The sequence below is a fragment of the Quercus suber genome, unplaced genomic scaffold (assembly GCF_002906115.3).
Source record: "Quercus suber isolate HL8 unplaced genomic scaffold, Cork oak 2.0 scaffold_483, whole genome shotgun sequence".
Taxonomy (NCBI): domain Eukaryota; kingdom Viridiplantae; phylum Streptophyta; class Magnoliopsida; order Fagales; family Fagaceae; genus Quercus; species Quercus suber.
This window is the reverse complement of record NW_027069933.1, coordinates 472,954-498,033: the sequence shown is the minus strand read 5'-3', so window position 1 is coordinate 498,033 and position 25,080 is coordinate 472,954. Positions and strand designations below refer to the sequence as shown.

Here is a 25,080-nt window from a genome sequence, read left to right as displayed (position 1 = left end):
AAATATTACAGATAAAAATATAATCGTAAGAATTATGCAAATGAAAAAACCACCAAAAATAAAAATAAAAAAAAGAAGAGGAATCATGCAAAATGTCAGAAATCTTGTGAGACTTTCCAAGAGATTGAACTTCTATTTTTACTTACTTCAATCACTATATTCACTGCATTAAATATATGATTCCACTTCTGTTGATAATTATTTAATTATATAGAAATCATTACATTGTGCCTTCAATGACCTTCAAACATTTATTTTCTTTATTTGAACAAATTCACTTATGGCAATCCCATCATGGAACTGTATTAATCTAAAGTTGTGATTCATAACTATTTTTCTTGCAGCATCGCTACTATGGTAAATCTATCCCACATGGACTTACAAGAGAGGAATCATTGGAAAATGCTACCATTCGTGGGTACTTAAACTCAGCTCAAGCTATCGGAGATTATGCAGAAATAATTATTAACTTGAAGAAAAATTTGTCAGCTGATTCCTCTCCAGTTATAGTCGTTGGAGGATCTTACGGTGGAAGTGAGTCTTATGAATATTGGAAATTAAATTTCACTCAAACTAAACTTCATATATTAGAGTACGTTTGGTATACTGAATGTAAATTACATTAGGAATAATAATCTTTATTACTAAGAATAGAAGACATTGTAATGGAATAATTATTACTATTCATAAGTTTGGTTGTTACATATGGAAAGGTTGTAAAAGATGATGTATAAGGAAACTTTATATTTTTAGAAATATATTAATTTTAAAACTTATTATATGCACTAAGAAGTAGCTATTACATCTATTTTAAAGAGGAATGACTATTCTTCAATTTAAAGAATAATTATTCAAATATAATAACTAATTCATGTAATAAAGATGCAACTAAATAACTGAATTAATATTACACATGAATAACTATTCCATTACAGAAGCTATTACAGAGTATCAAACGTACCCTTAATGTTTTCCCAGAGCTGCTCATGTGTTAGCCAAAGATGCAAAACTCTCGGGCCAAACTCAGATATGGAAGGGTAAGGAAGGGTGTTACCCCCCCCCCCCCCCTCCTCTTCATTCAGCAGATTCTTAGGGATGATTTGATATAATTTCTCTTGATGTTTTTCTGCCTTGTGTCCTACCTCTGTTGTAATTCAATTTCAGGTTGGAATATTTAGGCAAGATTTTCATATGTTCTTGCATTGTTTATCATACATGTGTAGTGTGTGCACTCCAAGTGTTTGATAAAATGCCCAAATGGCATTTTCTCGTTGTTTTGGACTCCGATGAGTACCAAATTTTGGGGATCACCATAATTATTCATGTTTTGATCTTTGGTGGTGTGTTTTGTACACTTTGCCCCTTGAGTGCCTTGCTCATGCATTGGTCATGCATCTCACATGCACACTAGATGCACATTAGTTGCACCTTTGCTGCACACACTTGAACACTTGACATGTTTTTGCATTCACTCATGCTAGTTAAGTCTTGTTAGACCTTTTAACACATTTAACATGTTCTTGTGTCTATATCATGCCTAGGTCCATATCATGTTCCATCATCCTTAGCATGTCATGTTCTTTATGCTTTATAGCATTTTTTTTTTTTAAAAAAATGTTTTTGTCTTATGTTTGGGCTTCATTTTCTCATTGGGCTTCATTTTCTCATTCATCTTACATCCCTCATGCATCATCTTCATATTTTCTTCTTTCCCTCCTTCCTCTTGATTCATTTGTCTATTCGTGACAAAAATGGGGAGAATATACCGGAGAGTATACCGGTGTGTTTCGTCATTTCTATATGACTCATGTGCACACTCTTAGAGGGAGAAATTCTACCTTATGCACATTCGTAAGAGGAGAAAACCATAGGGGACATGCATATACTAAGGGGGAGAAGACATTTTTTGAGAAAACCTTGATTTACTTTATGCTTGTTTTCTCGTTACTTTATGGTGCTTTGATATGCTTTATTGCTCTTTTTACATTGTGCTTATGTGTTGGACATGCTTTTACTCTTATGCTATTGTGCTTTATTGGTTACATGTTCGGATGATCATTTGCTTTGCTATACGATCATTTTTGTCATTTCCATATGACTGTCATGTGTTTGATCAAGTTGCTTATATGTTTCACAACATGTTTACTTGATCGCATTTTACTTGTTACATTATACTTGTCGTTTTATCACCTGATTTACCTTAATGGTCTAATGTGTTTTGTGCAAGTGTTTCAGGTTACAAATATATATGTTCCAAGTTCATCACAGCTCCTATGATTCATGATAAGGGGAGTGATATGATAGGGAAGTACTTATATTCATGTACTCATGTTGCTTTTGTAAGCTTTAAGGGTTTGTTTCATTGCATGCTTGTAGGCTGTTATGGTTTGTGCCATGCATATGCAATGCCTTGCTTATGCAGCCTTTTTGTTTGTGTACTTGATGTTTAATGTTATACATTTTACTTCAGTACAACACTCTTGTGCCCTTGTAGGATTGTTCCTAGATGCAAATACTTCGTGTATTTCGCATTAGTTGAGTGTTGGATTTGCAAATGTTACTCTTCAAATGAGCTTATCATCTTGCATGTCCGGAAGTTCATTCCTTGTGTGAATGAGCATAGTGATCGCTTTTGTATAGTGATTGCTTGTTTGACCTTGCCATGATCTATTGTTTCTATTTCATTTTGCTTGATCATGCTATTATTGTTCCATATGCTTTTCAAGTTTTTTCTGCATACAATGATGTTATTGTGTTGTTGTGTTTCAAGAGATACTTGTTCATATGTTTTAAGAGCTTATTAGAATCTAGAATTAGGTGTGAGTGAGTTTTGCCTTTGTTCCCAAACTCACGTTTAAGTCTAGAGTCTGTTTTAAGATTTTGTCACGGAATAGCCAAAGGGGGAGATTGTAAAGTTGTTATTTACAACTATGTATTTTGTTGGCTTTTATTCCGTACCAAATTTGGTTGTAATTATTATCAATCGTTTATACCCTGTATCTATTGTGGGATTTGTTGTAAGGGTTGTGTGATAGAGAGAGAGAGTGTGAAGACTCAAGCATTTTGAGGCTGAAGGATTCTCGCGGGTATGTCGCGACCTAGCTTCCCGCGAAGTGAAACATGTGTCCTGCATATGCTGGAATGCGAAGAGTCAGGCTAGGTGGAGACAGTTGTGTCTCGCGAGTATCTCGCGGATAAGACCTTTCTGCGAGACACCCGCAAGGCATTCTGTTCTACCAGCCTATCCAATCTGATTCACACCTTCTGTGCCTACACTATTTATACCCACATTACCCACAAATGTTGGTGAGGCTATTTAGAGAGAAAAACCCTAGAGAGATTTTCTAAAACACACACACCCATCTTTTGAGAGATAGCTACTCATCCTTAGTGAGAAATCACTGTAGCCTCTTCTCCATCCCTCTCCCATTATCATACCTTGAGAGGAGATTTGTACCCAAACACAACCCACACATATTCAGAGTGTAGAGAGTGTTTTAGAGCTACTGGGAAGCATTAGAAGAAGCCAAGGATGGCAGATGCAACATGGAGCTTGTTGCGGGATCCGAAGAACTAGGACAAGACATGGTTCCGAGAAGCCTTGTTGGAGTAGGAGCTTGGAGGGCTTAAGTACATCGGGTAGATTAGGCTTGGAGGGTCTCTTGCTAACCCATGTATCCCAACTGATTATCTAGTGGATCGATTTCTACTTGGAGGGCGGTGAAGAGGTTTTTCGTCGAATTCTTCGGTTTCCTCTTCGAAAACACGTCTCAGTGTTTTCTGTGTTTGCATCTCTCTTCCCTACTCTTTTATATTCCATTATACTGCTGTGTTGCTTAGTTTATGGATTAGAGTAGCTTTGTATTCATCCGCTCACGTTTACACTATTCCACACTTAGTATTAAGTTAATGTAAAATCTATCGAGCCGTAACTTTAATTGGAGGGTCTAAATTGCTCTTGTGTTTTCAACACATGTTCGAGCTTTCAAAATTTTATTATAATGACCCATTAATAATTCCCTTAAAGGCATCTGTTACAAGACCTTTCTTAATTAAATAGGTATAAAGATTCATATGGCTTTGTATATGTGTGTATAAATAGTTAAATACTTATAATAAAGAATCTCTATGAGAATAACAAGATTGCTAGAAGCCTAAAACCACTCCTAAAATATTACAGATAAAAATATAATCGTAAGAATTATGCAAATGAAAAAACCACCAAAAATAAAAATAAAAAAAAGAAGAGGAATCATGCAAAATGTCAGAAATCTTGTGAGACTTTCCAAGAGATTGAACTTCTATTTTTACTTACTTCAATCACTATATTCACTGCATTAAATATATGATTCCACTTCTGTTGATAATTATTTAATTATATAGAAATCATTACATTGTGCCTTCAATGACCTTCAAACATTTATTTTCTTTATTTGAACAAATTCACTTATGGCAATCCCATCATGGAACTGTATTAATCTAAAGTTGTGATTCATAACTATTTTTCTTGCAGCATCGCTACTATGGTAAATCTATCCCACATGGACTTACAAGAGAGGAATCATTGGAAAATGCTACCATTCGTGGGTACTTAAACTCAGCTCAAGCTATCGGAGATTATGCAGAAATAATTATTAACTTGAAGAAAAATTTGTCAGCTGATTCCTCTCCAGTTATAGTCGTTGGAGGATCTTACGGTGGAAGTGAGTCTTATGAATATTGGAAATTAAATTTCACTCAAACTAAACTTCATATATTAGAGTACGTTTGGTATACTGAATGTAAATTACATTAGGAATAATAATCTTTATTACTAAGAATAGAAGACATTGTAATGGAATAATTATTACTATTCATAAGTTTGGTTGTTACATATGGAAAGGTTGTAAAAGATGATGTATAAGGAAACTTTATATTTTTAGAAATATATTAATTTTAAAACTTATTATATGCACTAAGAAGTAGCTATTACATCTATTTTAAAGAGGAATGACTATTCTTCAATTTAAAGAATAATTATTCAAATATAATAACTAATTCATGTAATAAAGATGCAACTAAATAACTGAATTAATATTACACATGAATAACTATTCCATTACAGAAGCTATTACAGAGTATCAAACGTACCCTTAATGTTTTCCCAGAGCTGCTCATGTGTTAGCCAAAGATGCAAAACTCTCGGGCCAAACTCAGATATGGAAGGGTAAGGAAGGGTGTTAGGGGGGGGGGGGGGGGGGGTCCTCTTCATTCAGCAGATTCTTAGGGATGATTTGATATAATTTCTCTTGATGTTTTTCTGCCTTGTGTCCTACCTCTGTTGTAATTCAATTTCAGGTTGGAATGATATTTTTTCAAGTTTCACCATCAAAATATATATATATATATTAATGTTCTCCACTTTTTTATTTGTCCAACAGTGCTTGCAGCATGGTTCCGCCTAAAGTATCCTCATATTGCAATGGGGTCAGCACCCATTCTTTACTTTGATGACATTGTGCCACAAAATTCATATGATGTCGTTGTTACCAAGGACTTTCAGGTTAAAATCAATAGTTTATACTTTGAACCAGACCTTATATTTTGTGCTAAGAAACTTCTAGCTCAGTATCATAATCTGGTCTCCTTTATGGATATTGCAGGAGGTTAGTTGGAGGTGCTATGATACCGTGAAGCGTTCCTGGTCTGAGATCGATAGAGTAGCTGCTAAACCCAATGGTCTTTCCGAACTCAGCAAGAAATTCAAAACTTGCAAGTAATAATACTATAAGTTCTTCATTTGTCTTCATATATCCCATTTCTTTGTTAACCTTAAATTACAATTTATGGTGATTGCTTGGACTATATTTTTGTTTTTCCAAGGAAAATGTTAGTACATTCATGATTAATTTACACGTAGTTCTCAACTATATTTCTCTTTCCTTGTCATATAACATTTTTTTAACATTAGGCCAATCAAGAAGGCATCTGAATTAAAGGATTACTTAGAATATTTGTATCCAGTCGTGGCTCAATATGATAGTCCTCCAGACTATCCAGTGACTACTGTCTGCAATGGTATCGACGGAGGAGCTAATGGAACCGACATTCTTGGCCGAATTTTCTCCTGAGTTATTGCTTATTACGGGGAAAGTAGAAAGTGTTATGATTTAAATGATTTCTTTTCAACAGATAAACTGAGTGCTTGGGATTGGCAGGTAATGCACATGCATTTATTAATTTCCTTTTTCTAATTTAATCAATTTCATTTACAAAATTATGGAATTCACAGATACAAATATTTCCAAACTTTATTCTAATTAAACCTCTTCTTGGCCTTTGTAGACATGTAGTGAATTGGTCTCGCCGTTTGGGAGAGGCAATGAAACCATATTTCAAGCATCACCATTTGATTACAATGAATATAAGGACTCCTGCATGAAGAAATTTGGAGTCGAACCTAGGCCCTATTGGGCCACAACTTATTATGGTGGTCAAGTATGGCTACTCTCTCTCTCTCTCTCTGTTTGTCTGTGTGTGTAAGTGATGTAAAAATAATGGACATGATTTCTTTTGTTTCTCAATGTAAAATTGCAGCATATAAAAATGATTCTCAAGAGATTTGGGAGCAACATCATCTTCACCAATGGTCACCGTGACCCTTATAGTAATTCAGGGTAACTTTTCAAAAATATATAATCTAGAATTTTTGTTTTTTGCAAAAATATTTATCCTTTTATGATATTTTGTCATATTTGGTATTTAGTTGTCTAATAATGATCTAATATGTGCTTATTTCAGGGTGTTGGAAAACATATCAGACACCATACTTGCCGTGTATACGAAAGAAGGTAATTCATAATAATTTATGCAATAAATATTTCCACACTTATTAATGTACTATCTAAACGCATTGAGTCCACAATTTCACATTCGATGTCCACATTTAAAATGTGAAAGGGATAATATACAAAAATGAATGTGATATTAACAGTTCCATTGAACTGTTGGACCCCAAAAAAATATCACTGGCCTTTATTGAGGAACAAGTTTACTAGTTTAAAGTTGATTTCTGCGGGGTCTCATTGCCTTGACATAGTGCCTGCAACGGCAGACGACCCAAAGTGGCTTACCGCACAACGAAATAAAACACTCAAGGTAATCAAATGGTGGTTTCACAAGTACTACAATGATTTGCGTAGGTTTGCATAGAAGTTCACACATAATGGTATTCATATGAATTATGAAGTTGACACAAAAAATCAGATTCTGCTTTTAGTGTGGACCAAAGATTAACCGCAGCATTACAGACTTGTGTAATGAAGACAAGATTTTTTGATTTTTTTTTTTTTTTTGAGAAACCAATGAAGACAAGATTTAAATGTGTGCTTAGAGTATAAAAAAAAAGGGCGTATTATGTCTCTCTCTTTCTCAAAAAAAAGAACTGACTAGTAATAGGTTTTAGTTAGTTTAATTAGAAAAGTCTTTTATCATACCCCAAGAGATTTAGGGTACGTTTGTTACGATTATTTAAACAATATTTTTCAGTGTTTAAATAACATTATACGTATTTTCACCCACACGTATTTTCAAAAAATACAAACAACGTTATTAGAAATCTCTTACTAAACGGGCCCTTAAGTTTCAAATCCCGTTTAAATAAAAAATCAACTGGTGTCTCAACCTAATAATAAGAGCAATCATTGTATAGCAGACACTAGCTATAAGTTGGAATTCTATCCTATCTTAAAATTTTCAAATAAAAAAAAATGAGAGAAACTAGTAAATAGATTTTTTTTTTTTTTTTATACCAAATAAACATTCAATAACCAAAAGGAAAGAGTATAGCAAGCCAAACGTCTCACAAAGAAAAAACAAAAATACAACCAAAAGCAAAGAGTCCAAAAGTCCACCTAACTCACAAAGAGGTTGGGTTTAGCCTACATAGATGGACAGGAAAACAGGTAATAATGTAGGCTAAATCTGTTACACGAGAGAGAACTAGTCTAGGGACACAAATAGGTTAATAATCTATGGTTGAAGCCAAAACCTAAGAGAGCGCCTGTGGTCCATTGACTCGTTTTCTTCATTTCTTCAAATATTTTGGTCTCTCTACCCTTCTTTTAGGTTTTAATGAGCTCAACTAATAAGGTCTATTAACGTCAAATAAGAGGTCATTGGTTTGATCATCACCTTCACCAAAAACCAATTGACATTTTGGTTTATGATAAAAAGCAATCATCATCAAAAACTATCTCTCAAAAAAAAAGTTAAAAAAATAAATGAAAATAAATTCAAAGTAGTATTGGTTTCAAAAAATATATATTAGCATTGAATTTTCCATTGGATGAAAGCCTCTTACGTTGTGTTTGCCAATGGCTTAAAAAGTCAGCATTTTTTACTATTTAGCTTATTTTTGCCACTATTCAGCTTATTTTTGGTACTATTCATGGGTTTCATTGCACTTTTTGGTATTATTCATGAGCCCTACTGTACAATTTCAACTACCTTTTAGCTTTATCTTCAGTATTTTCAGCAAAAAATTTTCAGTTTCAACTAAATAAGTTGTTTCCAAATAATCACTTAGATTGCTTTAAGTTAGAGGTTCACTTTTTATATATATAATAACATTCAAAAGACGAAGCAATATCAAATTACCAATATAATAAATGTTTCTATATAAATAAAAAAAATATGTAAAAAATGTTTGGGAACAATGTCTTTACTAGCACCAATGGTAAACCTAGTTTAAAACAACAAACAACTTGTTGTCTAGGTATTAGGGGACTCAGGAATTTATTCTAAGGGGATCAAGCTAAATATAAAAAATTCTTAAATAAATAAAAAATATTATTGTATAAATTAACTTTAACTCAACAAAGTTATGGTTTATGTTCTTTCATGGTACTAAATTATTATGCATCATCTGTGGATGGTTTCTCCCATTAAATTACTCACTTTAAAACTAATCACACATACTACTAATATAAATATATAATAAACAAACATATATCAATAATATAATTTTTTCTAAAAAAAATAACATAATTTAATTACAAAAATCATTATCAAGAAAAAACTCAACCAACTGGTAAACAATTGTGGTGGGCCTTTTGTGATTTTGGGTTGGATTGCCTCCTACTGCACTGGGCCCAAGTGTTCTAGATAAAAGAGTTGGAACCGGTCCAATTGCAACTCACCTTGGTCCGGCTTGTGCTCAAACTATGCTCCGTTTGTCGAAACCTTAGTCACATGCCCATGGCAGACAAAGTTGCTACAGAAGAATTATAGCAAATAAATGCAATAAAACAATGGTAAAAGAAATATGTTACTGTTAGGCGAAACAAGCAAGGGGTCCTAAATTAAAATAGAGAAAAAGAACACATTATGGGTGAAGTTGCAAAGACGAAATAAGAAATAGTAGCAATAAGTGGTAAAATCAAAGAATGAAAGATCAGTTTGCTGCGTTCAATTGTATTACGGGGCTAGGGCCAAGGAGGGAACCACTTCCTCAATGTAGGTAACCTCACAAGATGATCCTGCTGTAGAAATTATCCACTTTGAGGGAATAGGCCTGAATGGCTTATGCCCAAATGAGTTCTTTATCCTCAACAGAGGGTAGGCCTTTAAAGAAAGAGAATGGATTAGCATATTAGTGCATGCCTGCCATTCTACACTCCCTATTTCTTTTCGTTCTCTTTTCTCTCCGTTTTGTTACTTTGATTCTTTACCGCTCTTTTCTTTCTTTCTTAATGCTTGCTCGTGTGGTGTTATGGTGACGGTGGTACTGTGATTCTCTTCTAGAGGTTACTATGATTGTGATGATGCTACTGTGCACAGCAAGGACCCTTTATATACTATCGACCATGACTGATTTTACCATTTTAGCCTTTAACCACTTTTGTTTGGTTTAGGGCGTTCCTCCCAACCATCCACTAGTTTGTCAGCTGTCCAGCCACCACCACTTACCTGTACTGACTGTGCCACTCCCCATTACCAAAAAAAGAAGACTATTTTGTTTGCTTGCTCACTGTGGCATTCTTATCCACCATAGTGTGGGTATTCTCTCTTGCTATCTCTCATGGCATGCACCTAGTGGTTTCAACTTATCCTTTTTTTGGATGGTATGTCATCCCAATAGGACATCACCCCTAAAAGAATATGAGCGGGAACCCAGAATAGGCTTTCCCTTCTCCCCACCGCCAGACCATATCCTCTCTTACCTCTGACCCATGAGCCACCACTCCTGTATTGGTTGGGTACAGGTTGGTAGTGCCTCAGCCTTGCGCGTGCTCCACTTCCTGTGTATGTTGAAAGCTTGTTTATTGCTCATGTGTTTACCATGGTCTGAAGGTTCATCTATGCATTCTGCCGCTCATCCTTGAACTCTTATGGTGTGAACTATTTTCTGATTTTCCCTCCTTTATTGGCTTGCTCCTTTCAAGGGCCGGGCATTATTTGATTGTGAGTTTTCCCCTCTTTAGTCTATTTTTTGCTCCTTCCATGGTCTTGTTGCCATTCCTGCCATACCACTCTGCTCTTCCTACCGTGGTGTTATTTAACCTGGGCTTGCTGGGTCTGCCGCCTGTTCTTCTCTCAATGACTTAGTATGGTCATTCGACTTATACTCATGCCACTTCAGACTTTCCTAACCCATTACATTGCTTGTGGGCTCCTTTGTCCTATTTCTTTTTTCTTGGGCATCCTTGGTCCATTTGCTTTTCTTGGGCACCCTTGGCCCATTTTTTAATTCTGCATTCACATGAGCTTTTACTAACTCTTTTGGGCTTTTCTAGTCCAATTACCTTATCCTTCATCCTTGGGGCTCATGGGCTTTCCATCAACCCCTTACTTCCTTACTTTATTACCTCGAACTTGCTGTGGCCCATTCTTATTTTTCTACATCACATAATGTCCATGGGTTTACTACTTCTCTCTCTGAGCTCCTTTAGGCCCATTTGCTTTCTTCAATGCTTATTTATTTACTTTATGGGCCTATAATCCATTGTTCCTGCCATTCAGATTTAATGGTTTTTCTGTTAATCCATTAACTCTACTTTGCCCATATTGTTAGGCTTCTTCCTGCTACTAGGCTTCCAAAATGAGCATCAACAATGGTAAACCATTTAAATATAATATAAAAATACAACATAAATAGTAGAATAGAAAGGTGTAAGCTATAAAAAGCCGCTAATTTAGATATAAAACAAATAATAAGAATAATGGATATAAATTATAATGATTGCCGGTCATTAATTGGAAGCTAAATTGGAGCAGAGAGAATCCGACGAAAGTGAGACAACGACAGCGTAAGGGGATTTATTGGAGTAGAAGATCTAATGGGTAGACGTGGCAAAATGGGCAGGTCAGGTTCAGGTTCGGGTTGGGTCAATCGGGTTGCAAGTCAGGTCGAGTTGACCCGTATTTTTCAAACAATTTTTTTTTTGAAATAAATGCAATCTGTCAATTGTTTATGAGTTCCTTAATTGTAATTAGATTCTCACTGGTGATACTATTACCACTTACCAATTCCCACTAAATACTTGATACCCAAATTTGGTGCAACTCTTGTTCCAACTATCTAGAAGCTAATCTTGGTATAATTTTCAATCTGTTTAAATTAGGAAGAGAAAATGAAGGTGGCAAGTAAAGAATGACAAACTATAATAGAGTACATAACATATTAAGTAAAGAAGAATAAGTAAATCTTTTATAAGAATTACACCTCAATCTCAATCTACTCAACGTTGGTAGATGTGGCAAAATGGGTGGGTCAAGTTGGGTCAATTGAGTCGGGTTAGAAAATTTTGACCCGTTTTGCCATGTCTACTAATGGGTCAAACCGTCCAAAGATAGGTTAATTGATGCTTTTTCTTTTTTTCTTTTTTTCTTTTTTTCTTTTTTTCTTTTTTTTTTTTGCTGCCTTGTATCAATTGATTTTTTAAACTCAAATTTTACTCGGAGACTAAACCAATAATACATTTTTCCTAAAAATTCTAGGGGGGCTAGTTATTCAATTTACATATAATATATCATTTTTGTTAGTCTATATTTTATAACTGAAATTTTTCAAAAAGCCAGGGGCCATGGCCCCCCCAACTTCGCTTATGCATCTAAAATTTGTTGTGAAAATATAACAAACATAGTATTATTCTAAAGTATTTGTACATCTCAATGTGTTTGCCATAATACTAGACATGTGGCATCTATAATTAAACTTTTGAATGAAATAAATGCATTTATTTAGTATGGTATTTAAGATCATTATTTATTATTATTTATGACCACTAATTCTTAATTTGTTATTTATCTATTTATTTTCCTAATCATTCCCCTTCTAAAGATTATTCTCCTAATTTGTTATTTAATTTTCAAAAGCTAAAAGTATTTTGTTCTAAAAAAAGTAATTTGTTGAAATATGTGTAATCTAATTATCTATTAGATATTATTGAGATTTTTAAAAAAACTTATTTTGGAACCATAATTAAATACATCACAATTAGAAAGAAGCCTACAAGTCTTCTTTTTTTTTTTTTTTTCACTTTCTCAACATATAAAATTAAAATTGTACACATAGTAATAAAATGTATACAATATTCTCCTAACTTTTAGCTTTCGATATTTTTTTTTTTACACAAATGTGTGTGTGTGTGTTTTCCTTTTGCTTTTATATCAGATCATTATTTTAGCAATTACAATAACATTTACTTCAATTATCTACATGTATAATATTTCATCATCTTCTCCAACCTTTCATCTTCCCCATCCCCTTTTTTTTAGATATAAATATGTTCTCTCTTTACCCCTTTTTATAACCAACAAGCTTAGGAATTTTGATGACAAATTTGTTTTATAGTTGCATTTTCTCTCTCTCTCTCTCTCTCTCTCTCTCTCTCTCTCTCTCTCTCTCTCTCTCTCTCTCTCTCTCTCTCTCTCTCTCTCTCTCTCTTCTCTCTCTCTCTGAGAGGTATAGAGAGCTAAAGAGGTATAGAGAGGTGTAGAGGTAGAGAGTTGTTGAGGTGTAAAAGTAGAAAGGTGTGGAGGTGTAGGGTGTAGAGGTGTAAAGAGGGATATAGAGGTGTAGAGAGGTGCAAAGGGAGAGTGGTTTAGAGAGTGTGTAGAGCTGTAAGGTAGAGGTACCTTAATAGTAGATATAAAAAACATGTAGTGATAAAAAAAATAAAAAAAATAAAAATCCCACTGCAAATACTAAGCATGTAAATTTTAAGAGAGATAAAAAGAATATATATATATATATAAATAAATAAAATTATTGGAATATAATACATTTTAAGCCATGAAAGCAAATTTAAACCCTTGAACATTTATTTTGGAAACATTAAAAAAAAAATTTTGAGTGAAATGTTATTGGTTTTCTTTTTCTTTTTTTCAAGGTGGTGATAATACAATTCATACTACAATACTCCTTTAGGTTGTGTTTTTTTTTCTTTTTCTTTTTTTTTTTTCTTTTTTGCCAAAGCTTTAGATTTATAAATTAAATTCCTATTGCATATATATATACAAAAGCGATTGCTATTATAAATAGAAATTCTAAAATTGTTACAAATTTACTATAAATAATTTACAAATTGACATGACAACTAATATAACGACAAGCCATATCAACAAAAGAAAAAATAATTTTCTAAATTACTATTTTTTATAAGTTACACCGAAGCAAAATGCACATGTAACAATCATTATCATTTTTTCAATTATAAAAGATACACAATATAAGAAATCCTATCATTAACATTTTTGTTTGTAAATGGAAAAGAGATAAATACTTCAAGTACTATGACAAAGTCAAGAATCATTATAGATAACATACTTTGAATACAAAAAAAACTGCAATTTTGTTGCGACCAACTGAAATTTAGTTGTATAAAAGTAGTTCTTTTCCATTTAAAAAATAATACTGATTTCCCATTCAAGAACTGTTGCATTTCTCCTACATATCATGGCCATTAGAGCTCCAAGATCATTCCAGGCAACTCTATGGCTTCCATGTTTGTTTATTCTTTTACTCTTCATTACGTTCACTTGTGCTTTACCACCAGGGAGACCAAGGCTTGGTGTCGACGCGAGGATACAACCAAGGGCACAATATAGTCACAGCCAATCTCTAACTGCAACTAGCTCAAAAATGATTATCAAACGTTCTATTATGACCAACCGCTGGATCACTTTAATTATCAGCCCAAAGCTATACCACATTCCGCAAGATATATCGTGAATTTTACCCATTGGGGTGGCGCGAAGAAGGCTGCTCCCATATTCGTATATCTCGGAGGGGAGTCTCTTCGACATGATGTTGGTTTAAGGATTCATGATGATAATGCTCGCAGGTTTGGTGGTTTGGAGGTGTATGCAGAGGTGAGTATAAACATATTGTTAATTATTAATTGGGTAAACTTGATAAATATGGTTTTGTGTGTGTATAAACTTTCTTAAAAATAAATAAATACCTCATTGATTTGCTTCTTAATGTCTCTAAAACAAAGAAAATTATGGCCACATCACAAAAAAAAAAAAAAAAAAAGCCTTTTTATATCTACATTTTGAATTGAAAATAAATAAATAACCTTGTGTTTGCATACCGAATAAGAAAATGTTCTGTATGAATTGAAAAAAAAAATATATATATATATATATATATGTAGTTATACATATTTATATAATTTATGAGAAATTAAAATTGCTTCAAGAATAATAAGATTGCTAGAATGACTCTTAGAATATCCAATTGTATAATATATTGTTTTGATACTTACATAAGATATGAATATATAATAATGGTGATGGAACTCAAACACAAATTTCTTATTCCAGAACAAAGATTATACTGTACAAGCTTAATATAATTGCAAAAATATTCAACAAGCTCGGATAATCTTGAATTTAGAATAAATTATGTTCTTAAAAGTTAATTACTGAACAATGTTTACTCGATATGGGAATAACAAGATTGCTACAAGCCTATATAGCATAGAGATTGAATTTCTATCTTTACTTGGTTCAATCACTAGATTCACTACATTAAATATATGATTCCACTACTGTTGGTAATTAATTAATTATATAAAATTTAACATTGTTCATTTATTGACCTTCAATTGTTTTCCTTTTTGTTTAACCTTTATTGAAACAAACTGGTGGCATCATGAAAGAAATATATTCTAAAGTTGTTCATCCTAACTATTTTTCGTGCAGCATCGCTTCTATGGACATCAATCCCACATGGATTTACAAGAGAAGGAGCATTGAAAAATGCTACCATTCGCGGCTACTTTAACTCAATCAAGTCTAGCAGATTATGCAGAATTAATTGTAAGCTTGAAGAAAAATTTATCAGCCGACTCCTCTCCAGTTTTAGTAGCTGGAGGATCTTATAGTGGAGGTAAGTCTTATGAATATAAAATTAAATCCAACTCAAACTATAAACTTCATATATTAATCTCACTTCCTATGTTTTCCACTTTTTTTTTTTTTCTCAACAGAACTTGCACATGGTTCCGCCTGAAGTATCCACATATTGCAATGGGGGCATTGCCTCTTCAGCACCCATTCTTTACTTCGATGACCTTGTGCCACCAAATTCATATTTGTTGTTGTTACCCAGGACTTTCAGGTTAAAATCAATAGTTTATACCCTATTTACTTTGAACCNTTTCTTTACTTCGATGCCTTGTGCCACCAAATTCATATTATGTTGTTGTTACCCAGGACTTTCAGGTTAAAATCAATAGTTTATACCCTATTTACTTTGAACCATACCTTATATTTAATAAGGAGTTAACTTTTTTTTTTTTTCACAAAGTCTATAGCTCAGTGACGCAGTCTGGTCGTGTTTTTTTAAACAGAACTACGGTTCAAATCCCCCTCCTTCACTTGTAATGATTAAAAATTTGAAGCTGAATTTGTATTACGGATAATGCAGGAGGCTAGTCGGAGCTGCTATGAAACCGTAAAGAGTTCATGGTCTGAGATCGATAGAGTTGCTGCAAAACCCAATGGTCTTTCCAAACTCAGCAAGAAATTCAAAACTTGCAAGTAATAATACTGAGTTCTTCATTGTCTCCATATCCCATTTCTTTGTTAACTTTAAATTACAATGTATGGTGACTCATTGGACTGTATTTTTGTTTTTCCAAGGAAAATGTTGGTACATTCATCTTATACAATTATATTAGCAGCTCCAACTAGCCTCCTGCATTATCCATAATACATTCATCACATACAATTATGTATGTTGGTACATTCATAATATACAATTATGTTGGTACATTCATCTTACACAGCTTTCAACTATATAGCTCTTTCTTTGTCCTATAACATTTTTTTCCCATTAGGCCATTGAAGAAGGCATCCGAGTTAACGGATTACTTGAACACTCTGTATTCAGTCGTGGCTCAATATGACAGTCCTCCAGACTATCCAGTGGAAACTGTCTGCAGAGGTATTGACGGAGGAGCTAATGGAACCGACATTCTTGGCCGATTTTCTCAGGAGTTGTTGCTTATTACGGGGAAAGTAAGAAGTGCTATGATTTAGGTGAATTCTTTTCATCAGAAATACTGGATGGTTGGGACTGGCAGGTAATGCATATGAAATTTTTATCAATTTTCTTTTTCTTAATTATATAGTCATTTTAATTTACAAAATTAAATTATGGAATTCACACAGCTTCAACAATTACAGAACTTTATTTTGATTAGACCTCTCTCCTTGGCCTTTGTAGACATGTAATGAAGAGGTAACAGTAATTGGATGTGGCCCAAATGAAACCATGTTTCCTGAAATATCATATGATTACAAAGATTATAAGGACTACTGCGTGAACAAATTTGGAGTCGAACCTGCGCCCCATTGGGTCACAACTTATTATGGTGGTGAAGTATGGCTATTCTCTCTCTCTCTCTCTCTCTCTCTCTAAGTGATTTAAAAATGATGTACATGATTTTTTTTTTTTTTCTCAATGTAAAATTGCAGCATATAAAAAGGGTTCTCCACAAGTTTGGTAGCAACATCATCTTCACCAATGGCCTCCGTGACCCATATAGTAGTGCAGGGTAACTTTTCTAAAATATATAATCTAGATTTTTTTTGGTGGGGGGGGGGGGGGGGCAAAAATATTGATCCTTTTATTTAGTTAGAATGATTTAATATATTCTTATTTCAGGATATTGGAAGACATATCAGACACCCTAGTTGCCTTGACTACAAAAAATGGTAAATTCATAATATACACTCCAAACACATTACATTCACAATTTCAAACGCGATGTCCATATTTAAAATGTGAAAGGAATAATGTGTATGGAAGTGAGATTGTCATTGTCATATTAGTTCCATTGAATTTTTGTGACCCCAAAAAATATCAAAATAATTATCTTTAATTTGCTGGCCTTTATTGAGGAACAACTTTACTAATATAAAGTTGATTTCTGCAGGTTCTCATTGCCTTGATATATTGGTTGCAAGTGAAGACGACCCAGATTGGTTGGTCGACCAGCGACTAAAACTAACCAAGATAATAGAACAGTGGTTTAACAAGTACTACGAAGATTTGCGTAAGTTTGGATAGAAGTGTAGTCATGGATCAATTGTGAAGTTGACACCTAAAATAAGATTCGGCTTTTAGTGTAGCGCAAAGCCAAACCGCAGAATGTAGACTACTGTAATGCAGACAAGTTTTTTTTTTTTTTTTTTTGATGAAATAATGAAGACAAGATTTAAATTTATATTATTTCAATATATTAAGAGGATTCAAAAAATTAGTTATGACTTTAAAAATGTCAAAATACTTTGAATCTAATTAGATAATCCTTATTCTTAAAAAAATATATAAAAAATGGGTTAAAATTATAATTCAACAAAATTGTAATTCAAAAAAATTCAACAATTATTAGAGAAATTTTTTCCTAAAAAGTAGTTTCTCATTTAAATATATCTCACTCACGTTTAATGCATTTTTTTCTAAAAACTAGCACACACTAAATCTAACAGTTTATTTCATTTCAAATCCTAAATTTAGTTTCTTAAAAATTCCTTAACCGTAGATAAATTCATATTGAAAAATTACATTAAACTCAAAATAAATAAATAAATAGCCTCATTGCATATACAGAGCGCGTGTAATGAGACTAGTGAGTACTAAAAATTTTTAATTAAATTAATGTAATTAGGGCATCTATTAATTTTTCTCTTATAATATTAAAAAAATAGATATATATATATATATATGTATTAATATTTGAATTTCATAACTCTCAAGCTTCTGAAATCGCCTGATTGAGGTGGTCAATTTACTTACTTGGTGGCTCTTCTTATTAGTTCTTATTTTTCGATTTATTTATGTTTCATTGTTGTTAAGTCTTGGAATTCGGACACAAAGACAAAGCTGACTCGTGTCTTTTTTCTTAGACTTGAAGACATCTGTGTTCTTTAAATTAATGTATTTTTTTTTTCAATGCTGATTATTTTATTTGGACAAGTTTATTATTTTAGTTAATTTATATATTTTTAATTTTTAAAATACAATTATATTTTTTGTTTCTCAAAAAGATATAGTTATATTTTTACACTTTATTTAAATTTGAAATCTCAAAATTCGTGTGAAAACATAAGAGCTTGTTTAGACCCCAATTAAAAATTACAGCTAGATTACTTTTACTCTAACTTATCTAAGTGCAGAAATAAGAGTAAATGAAGCGTAATCAACCAATACTACTCTAGTGCATAAACATGAATAACAAACAATAAAAGTAAAGCACAAGAGTAAGGGAAAGAGATGCAAACACAAGATAACACAGGGATGTGTTATCGAAGATGAAACCAAAGAACTTGACGAAAAACCTCTCTGCCGCCTCCAAGCGGTAAATCGATCCACTAGACAATAAGCTGTGATACACGAATAGCAAGAGACTCTCCAAGCCTAATTTACCCAATATACCTAAGCCCTCTAAGCTCCTACTCCAACAAGGCTTCTCGGAACCGTGTCTTATCTAATTTTCTGGATCCCGCAATGCTCCCGATTGCATCCGTCAAGCCTCACCAGCTCTTTTAGCAAATCCCCAAAGCTGCCCATGTTCAAAAGACTCTTTACACTCTGAAAATGTGTGGGTTGTATTTGAGTACAAATCTCCTCTCAAAGTATGTCAATGGAAAAGGGAAGGAGAAGATGCTAGAATAATTTCTCACTAAAGATGAGTAGCTCTCTCTCTCTAAAAAATGGGTGTGTGTATTGTATAAAACCTATCTAGGGTTTTTCTCTCTGAATGGCCTCCTTTACATTTGTGGGTAATAATGGTATATATAGTATGAGTGAATGGTAAGAAAGCCACACTTAAAAATCCTCGAGGCAGAGAGTCTCGCGAGTATTTCATGGGTAAGTATCTCATGGGAAGGCCTTACCCATGAAATACTCACAAAATTAACAGTCTGGCACGACTCTTCAGCTTCCAGTCATATGCTACTCACATGTCCTTTTCGTGGGAACTCTTCTCGCGAACTTCTTGCAAGCTAGTCGCGAAATGCACTAATCTTCTTTTAAGCTTAAGTCTCCACCAACTTAATACTAAATCCAATACAATAAAATCCCACAAAATACAATGAACAAAATTAAAGCAATTACAACACCTTTTGTCATGGAATAAAACCAACATAAAACATAGTTGTAAATCATAACTTTACAAAATTAAAGCAATAAAAGGAACTTCATAAATTTAAACTCTTGGATGGGTTTAGTCGAGTAATGTGAAAAAGTATGTGTATAAAACTATCCATATAAACTTAGCAATGAGAATGAGTTGAGCTTGGGATGAAAAATATCTTTATAAACAACTCTCTACATAATTTGAGAAATGCTACATCTACAAAATTTCACAACAAATTATAAATGGTAGTATACTATTGGTTTTAAGATAAATCCACCACTGAATTACTTTCTTGCCCACTAATAACAATATAAATAATAACCTACCATTTAGGATTTCTTGTAACAATATTGTGAACATAGCATTTCTCAAATATTTTACCTATCAAATTCTATGTATAAAGTTTAAGAATTACAATAAATGTCAAACTCATTTCCATTTATATTTGAAAAACCTAATCATATCCCAAACTCATCTAAATAGTTTGAAAAATGTTACATCTACAAAATTTTCATAACAATTATAGGTGACAGGATATTATTGGTTTTAATATAAACCCACAATTGAATTGCTTTCTTGCCCACTAATAACAATATAAGTACACCGAAGCAAAATGCCAGCACTTCTTTTAGAACCAAATATAGAAATCCTTCATTACTTTTTGTTTGTAAATGGAAAAGAGATAAATACTGCAAGAACATGACAAAGTCAAGAATCATTATAGATAACATACTTTGAATACAAAAAAAAACTGCAATTTTGTTGGGACCAACTGAAATTTAGTTGTATAAAAGTAGTTCTTTTCCATTTAAAAAATAATACTGAGTTTCCCATTCAAGAACTGTGTGCATTTCTCCTACGTATCATGGCCATTAGAGCTCCAAGATCATTCCAGGCAACTCTATGGCTTCCATGTTTGTTTATTCTTTTACTCTTCATTACGTTCACTTGTGCTTTACCACCAGGGAGACCAAGACTTGGTGTACGACGTCGAGGATACAACTATAGGGCACAAAATAGTCACAGCCAATCTCTAACTGCAACTAGCTCAAAAAATGATTATCAAACGTTCTATTATGACCAACCGCTCGATCACTTTAATTATCAGCCCGAAAGCTATACCACATTCCGGCAGAGATATATCGTGAATTTTACGCATTGGGGTGGGGCGAAGAAGGCTGCTCCCATATTCGTATATCTCGGTGGGGAGTCTACTTCAGACGATGATGTTGGTTCTTATGGATTCATGATTGATAATGCTCGCAGGTTTGGTGGTTTGGAGGTGTATGCAGAGGTGAGTATAAAGATATTGTTAATTATTAATTGGGTAAACTTGATATATATGGTTTTGTGTGTGTATAAACTTTCTTAAAAATAAATAAATGACCTCATTGATTTGCTTCTTAATGTCTCTAAAACAAAGAAAATTATGGACACATAAAAAAAAAAAATAAAAATAAAAAAAAAAAACCTCTTTATATCTACATTTTGAATTGAAAATAAATAAATAACCTCATTGTTTGCATACCGAATAAGAAAATGTTCTGCAATGAATTGAATATATATATATATATAGTAGTTATACATATTTATAAAATTTATGAGAAATTAAAATTGCTTCAAGAATAATAAGATTGCTAGAATGACTCTTAGAATATCCAATTGTAATATATTGTTTTGATACATACTATAAGATATGAATATACAATAATGGTGTGTTGATGGAACTCGAACACAAATTTCTTACTTCAGAATAAGAGACTATACTGTTACAAGCGTTAGTATAATTGCTAAAATATTTAACAAGCTTGGATAATCTTGGATTTAGAATAAATTATGTTCTTAAAAGTTAATTACTGATCAATGTTTACTCGCTATGGGAATAACAAGATTGCTACAAGCCTATATAGCATAGAGATTGAATTTCTATCTTTACTTGGTTCAATCACTAGGTTCACTACATTAAATATATGATTCCACTACTGTTGGTATTTAATTAATTATATAGAAATTTAACGTTGTTCATTTATTGACCTTCAAATTGTTTTCCTTTTTATTTAACCTTTATTGGAACAAATTCACTAGTGGCATTATGAAAGAAATATATTCTAAAGTTGTTCATCCTAACTATTTTTCGTGCAGCATCGCTTCTATGGACAATCAATCCCACATGGATTTACAGGAGAAGGAGCATTGAAAAATGCTACCATTCGCGGCTACTTTAACTCAAATCAAGCTCTAGCAGATTATGCAGAATTAATTGTAAGCTTGAAGAAAAATTTATCAGCCGACTCCTCTCCAGTTTTAGTAGCTGGAGGATCTTATAGTGGAGGTAAGTCTTATGAATATTAGAAATTAAATCCGACTCAAACTATAAACTTCATATATTAATCTCACTTCCTAATGTTTTGCACTTTTTTTTTATTTTCTCAACAGAACTTGCAACATATTTCCGCCTGAAGTATCCACATATTGCAATGGGGGCATTAGCCTCTTCAGCACCCATTCTTTACTTCGATGACCTTGTGCCACCAAATTCATATTATGTTATTGTTACCCAGGACTTTCAGGTTAAAATCAATAGTTTATACTCTATTTTCTTTGAACCATACCTTATATTTAGTAAGGGGTTAACTTTGTGTCACGAAGCTTATAGCTCAGTGACATAGTCTGGTCTCTTTAATAAACAGAACTATGGTTCAAATCTCCCCTCCCTCACTTGTAACAATTGAAAATTTGAAGCTGACTTTGTATTATGGATAATGCAGGAGGCTAGTTGGAGCTGCTATGAAACCGTAAAGAGTTCATGGTCTGAGATTGATAGAGTTGCAGCAAAACCCAATGGTCTTTCCGAACTCAGCAAGAAATTCAAAACTTGCAAGTAATAATACTGACTTCTTCATTGTCTCCATATCCCATTTCTTTGTTAACTTTAAATTACAATTTACGGTGAGTCATTGGACCGTATTTTTGTTTTTCCAAGGTCAATGTTTGGTACGTTCATCTTATACAATTATATTAGCAGCTCCAATTAGCCTCCTGCATTATCCATAATACATTCATCACATAAAATTATGTGTGTTGGTACATTCATCTTATACAATTATATTAGCAGCTCCGACTAGCCTCCTGCATTATCCATAATACATTCATCACTTACAATTATGTATATTGGTACATTCATAATGTACAATTATGTGTGTTGGTACATTCATAATATACAATTATGTTGGTACATTCATCTTACACACAGTTTTCAACTATATAGCTCTTTCTTTGTCCTATAACATTTGTTTTCCCCATTAGGCCATTGAAGAAGGCATCCGAGTTAGTGGATTACTTAATCACTCTGTATTCAGTCGCGGCTCAATATGATACTCCTCCAGACTATCCAGTGGACACTGTCTGCAGAGGTATTGATGGAGGAGCTAATGGAACCGACATTCTTGGCCGAATTTTCTCAGGAGTTGTTGCTTATTACGGGGAAAGTAAAAAGTGCTATGATTTAGGTGAATTCTTTTCATCAGAAACACTGGATGGTTGGGACTGGCAGGTAGTGCATATGAAATCTTTATCAATTTTCTTTTTCTTAATTATATAGTCATTTTAATTTACAAAATTATATTATGGAATTCACACAGCTTCAACAATTACAGAACTTTATTTTGATTAGACCTCTCTCCTTGGCCTCTGTAGACATGTAATGAAGAGGTAACGATAACTGGATGTGGCCCAAATGAAACCATGTTTCCTGAACTATCATATGATTACAAAGATTATAAGGACTACTGCGTGGACAAATTTGGAGTCGAACCTGCGCCCCATTGGGTTACAACTTATTATGGTGGTGAAGTATGGCTATTCTCTCTCTCTCTCTCTCTCTCTCTGTAAGTGATTTAAAAATGATGTACATGATTTTTTTTTTTTTTCCTCTCAATGTAAAATTGCAGCATATAAAAAGGGTTCTCCACAAGTTTGGTAGCAACATCATCTTCTCCAATGGCCTCCGTGACCCTTATAGTAGTGGAGGGTAACTTTTCAAAAAATATATAATCTAATTTTGGTTTTTTTTTTTGGGGGGGGGGGGGGTGGTGGGTGGGTGGGGGTTGTGGGGGCAAAAATATTGATCCTTTTATTTAGTCAGAACGATTTAATGTGTTCTTATTTCAGGATATTGGAAGACATATCAGACACCCTAGTTGCCTTGCCTACAAAAAATGGTAAATTCTTAATATACAGTACTCCGAACACATTACATTCACAATTTCAAACGCAATGTCCATATTTAAAATGAGTACAGATGTGAGATTGTCATTGTCATATTAGTTCCATTGGATTTTTGTGACCCCAAAAAATATCAAAATAATTATCTTTAATTTGCTGGCCTTTATTGAAGAACAACTTTACTAATATAAAGTTGACTTCTGCAGGTTCTCATAGCCTTGATATATTGCTTTCAAGGAAAGACGACCCAGATTGGTTGATCGATCAGCGACTAAAACAAGCCAAGATAATAAAACAGTGGTTTGACAAGTACTACGAAGATTTGCGTATGTTTGGATAGAAGTTCGCACATAATGGTAGTCATGGATCAATTGTGAAGTTGACACCAAAAATAAGATTCTGCTTTTCAGTGTAGCGCAAAGCCAAACCGCATAATGTTGATTTTTCTTTTGATGAAATAATGAAGACCAGATTTAAATTTGTATTATCTTTTTTTTTTTTTTTTAAATAATTACAACATGCTGCTAATCTCGTAACTCGAACCATTTCTCCCCTAGACCTCAAAGTACTTTGTACATGGGAAGATACCAATTCAGCTACTAAGCCTTTGGTAAATTTGTATTTTCTCTGTATATTAAAAAGATTCAGAAAGTTAGTTATAGTTTTAAAAAATATCAAAGATACTTCTAAATAATTCTTATTCTTAAAAATAAAAAAATAATAATAAAAAAGGTTAAAATTGTAATTCAACAAAATTTTAATATAAAAAAATTTAAGGCGTAAATGTACTTTTAATCCCTACATTTTGGCTTTTTTCCATTTTGGTCCCCTACATTTTAATTTTACCACTTTTAGTTCCTAAACCAATTAACACATGTTATTTTCGTCCTTTCCGTCAGTCAACAGATAGAAATATCTGAGATGGCTGACGGAGAAATTAAAATATTATAAAAAATCTACCATAGCACTCATCACTCAGGCCACATGGGTTTCCCGCCCCTCTAGAAATTTATTAATCAATTTTAACAAAATAAAAAAAGAAAAAACAAAATTAAAAATAATAAAATACATAAATTTATATCTAATTCATTTTAAACAAGAACACACAAGAACATGATTATAAATTTAAACATCAACACAAGAACATAAGAGCACAAACTCAGAACCAAACACAAACTCAAATTTAAAAACACAAAGAACACAATAACAAACATAAACT

The 25,080-nt window shown here is 33.0% G+C and overlaps 1 protein-coding gene and 1 pseudogene across 1 annotated transcript; both read left to right on the top strand.

Moving 5' to 3' along the window:
* Nucleotides 1-85: 85 nt before the first annotated feature.
* LOC112025545 (uncharacterized) lies at nucleotides 86-17,697 on the top strand (annotated as a pseudogene).
* Nucleotides 17,698-20,287: 2,590 nt separating this feature from the next.
* Nucleotides 20,288-22,522, top strand: LOC112025546 (uncharacterized). Its single transcript, XM_024058215.2, has 4 exons — nucleotides 20,288-20,931; nucleotides 21,780-21,969; nucleotides 22,074-22,207; nucleotides 22,406-22,522. Exons 1-4 carry the CDS (start codon nucleotides 20,503-20,505, stop codon nucleotides 22,520-22,522), a joined length of 870 nt encoding a protein of 289 aa, XP_023913983.2. The 5' UTR covers nucleotides 20,288-20,502.
* Nucleotides 22,523-25,080: the final 2,558 nt, after the last annotated feature.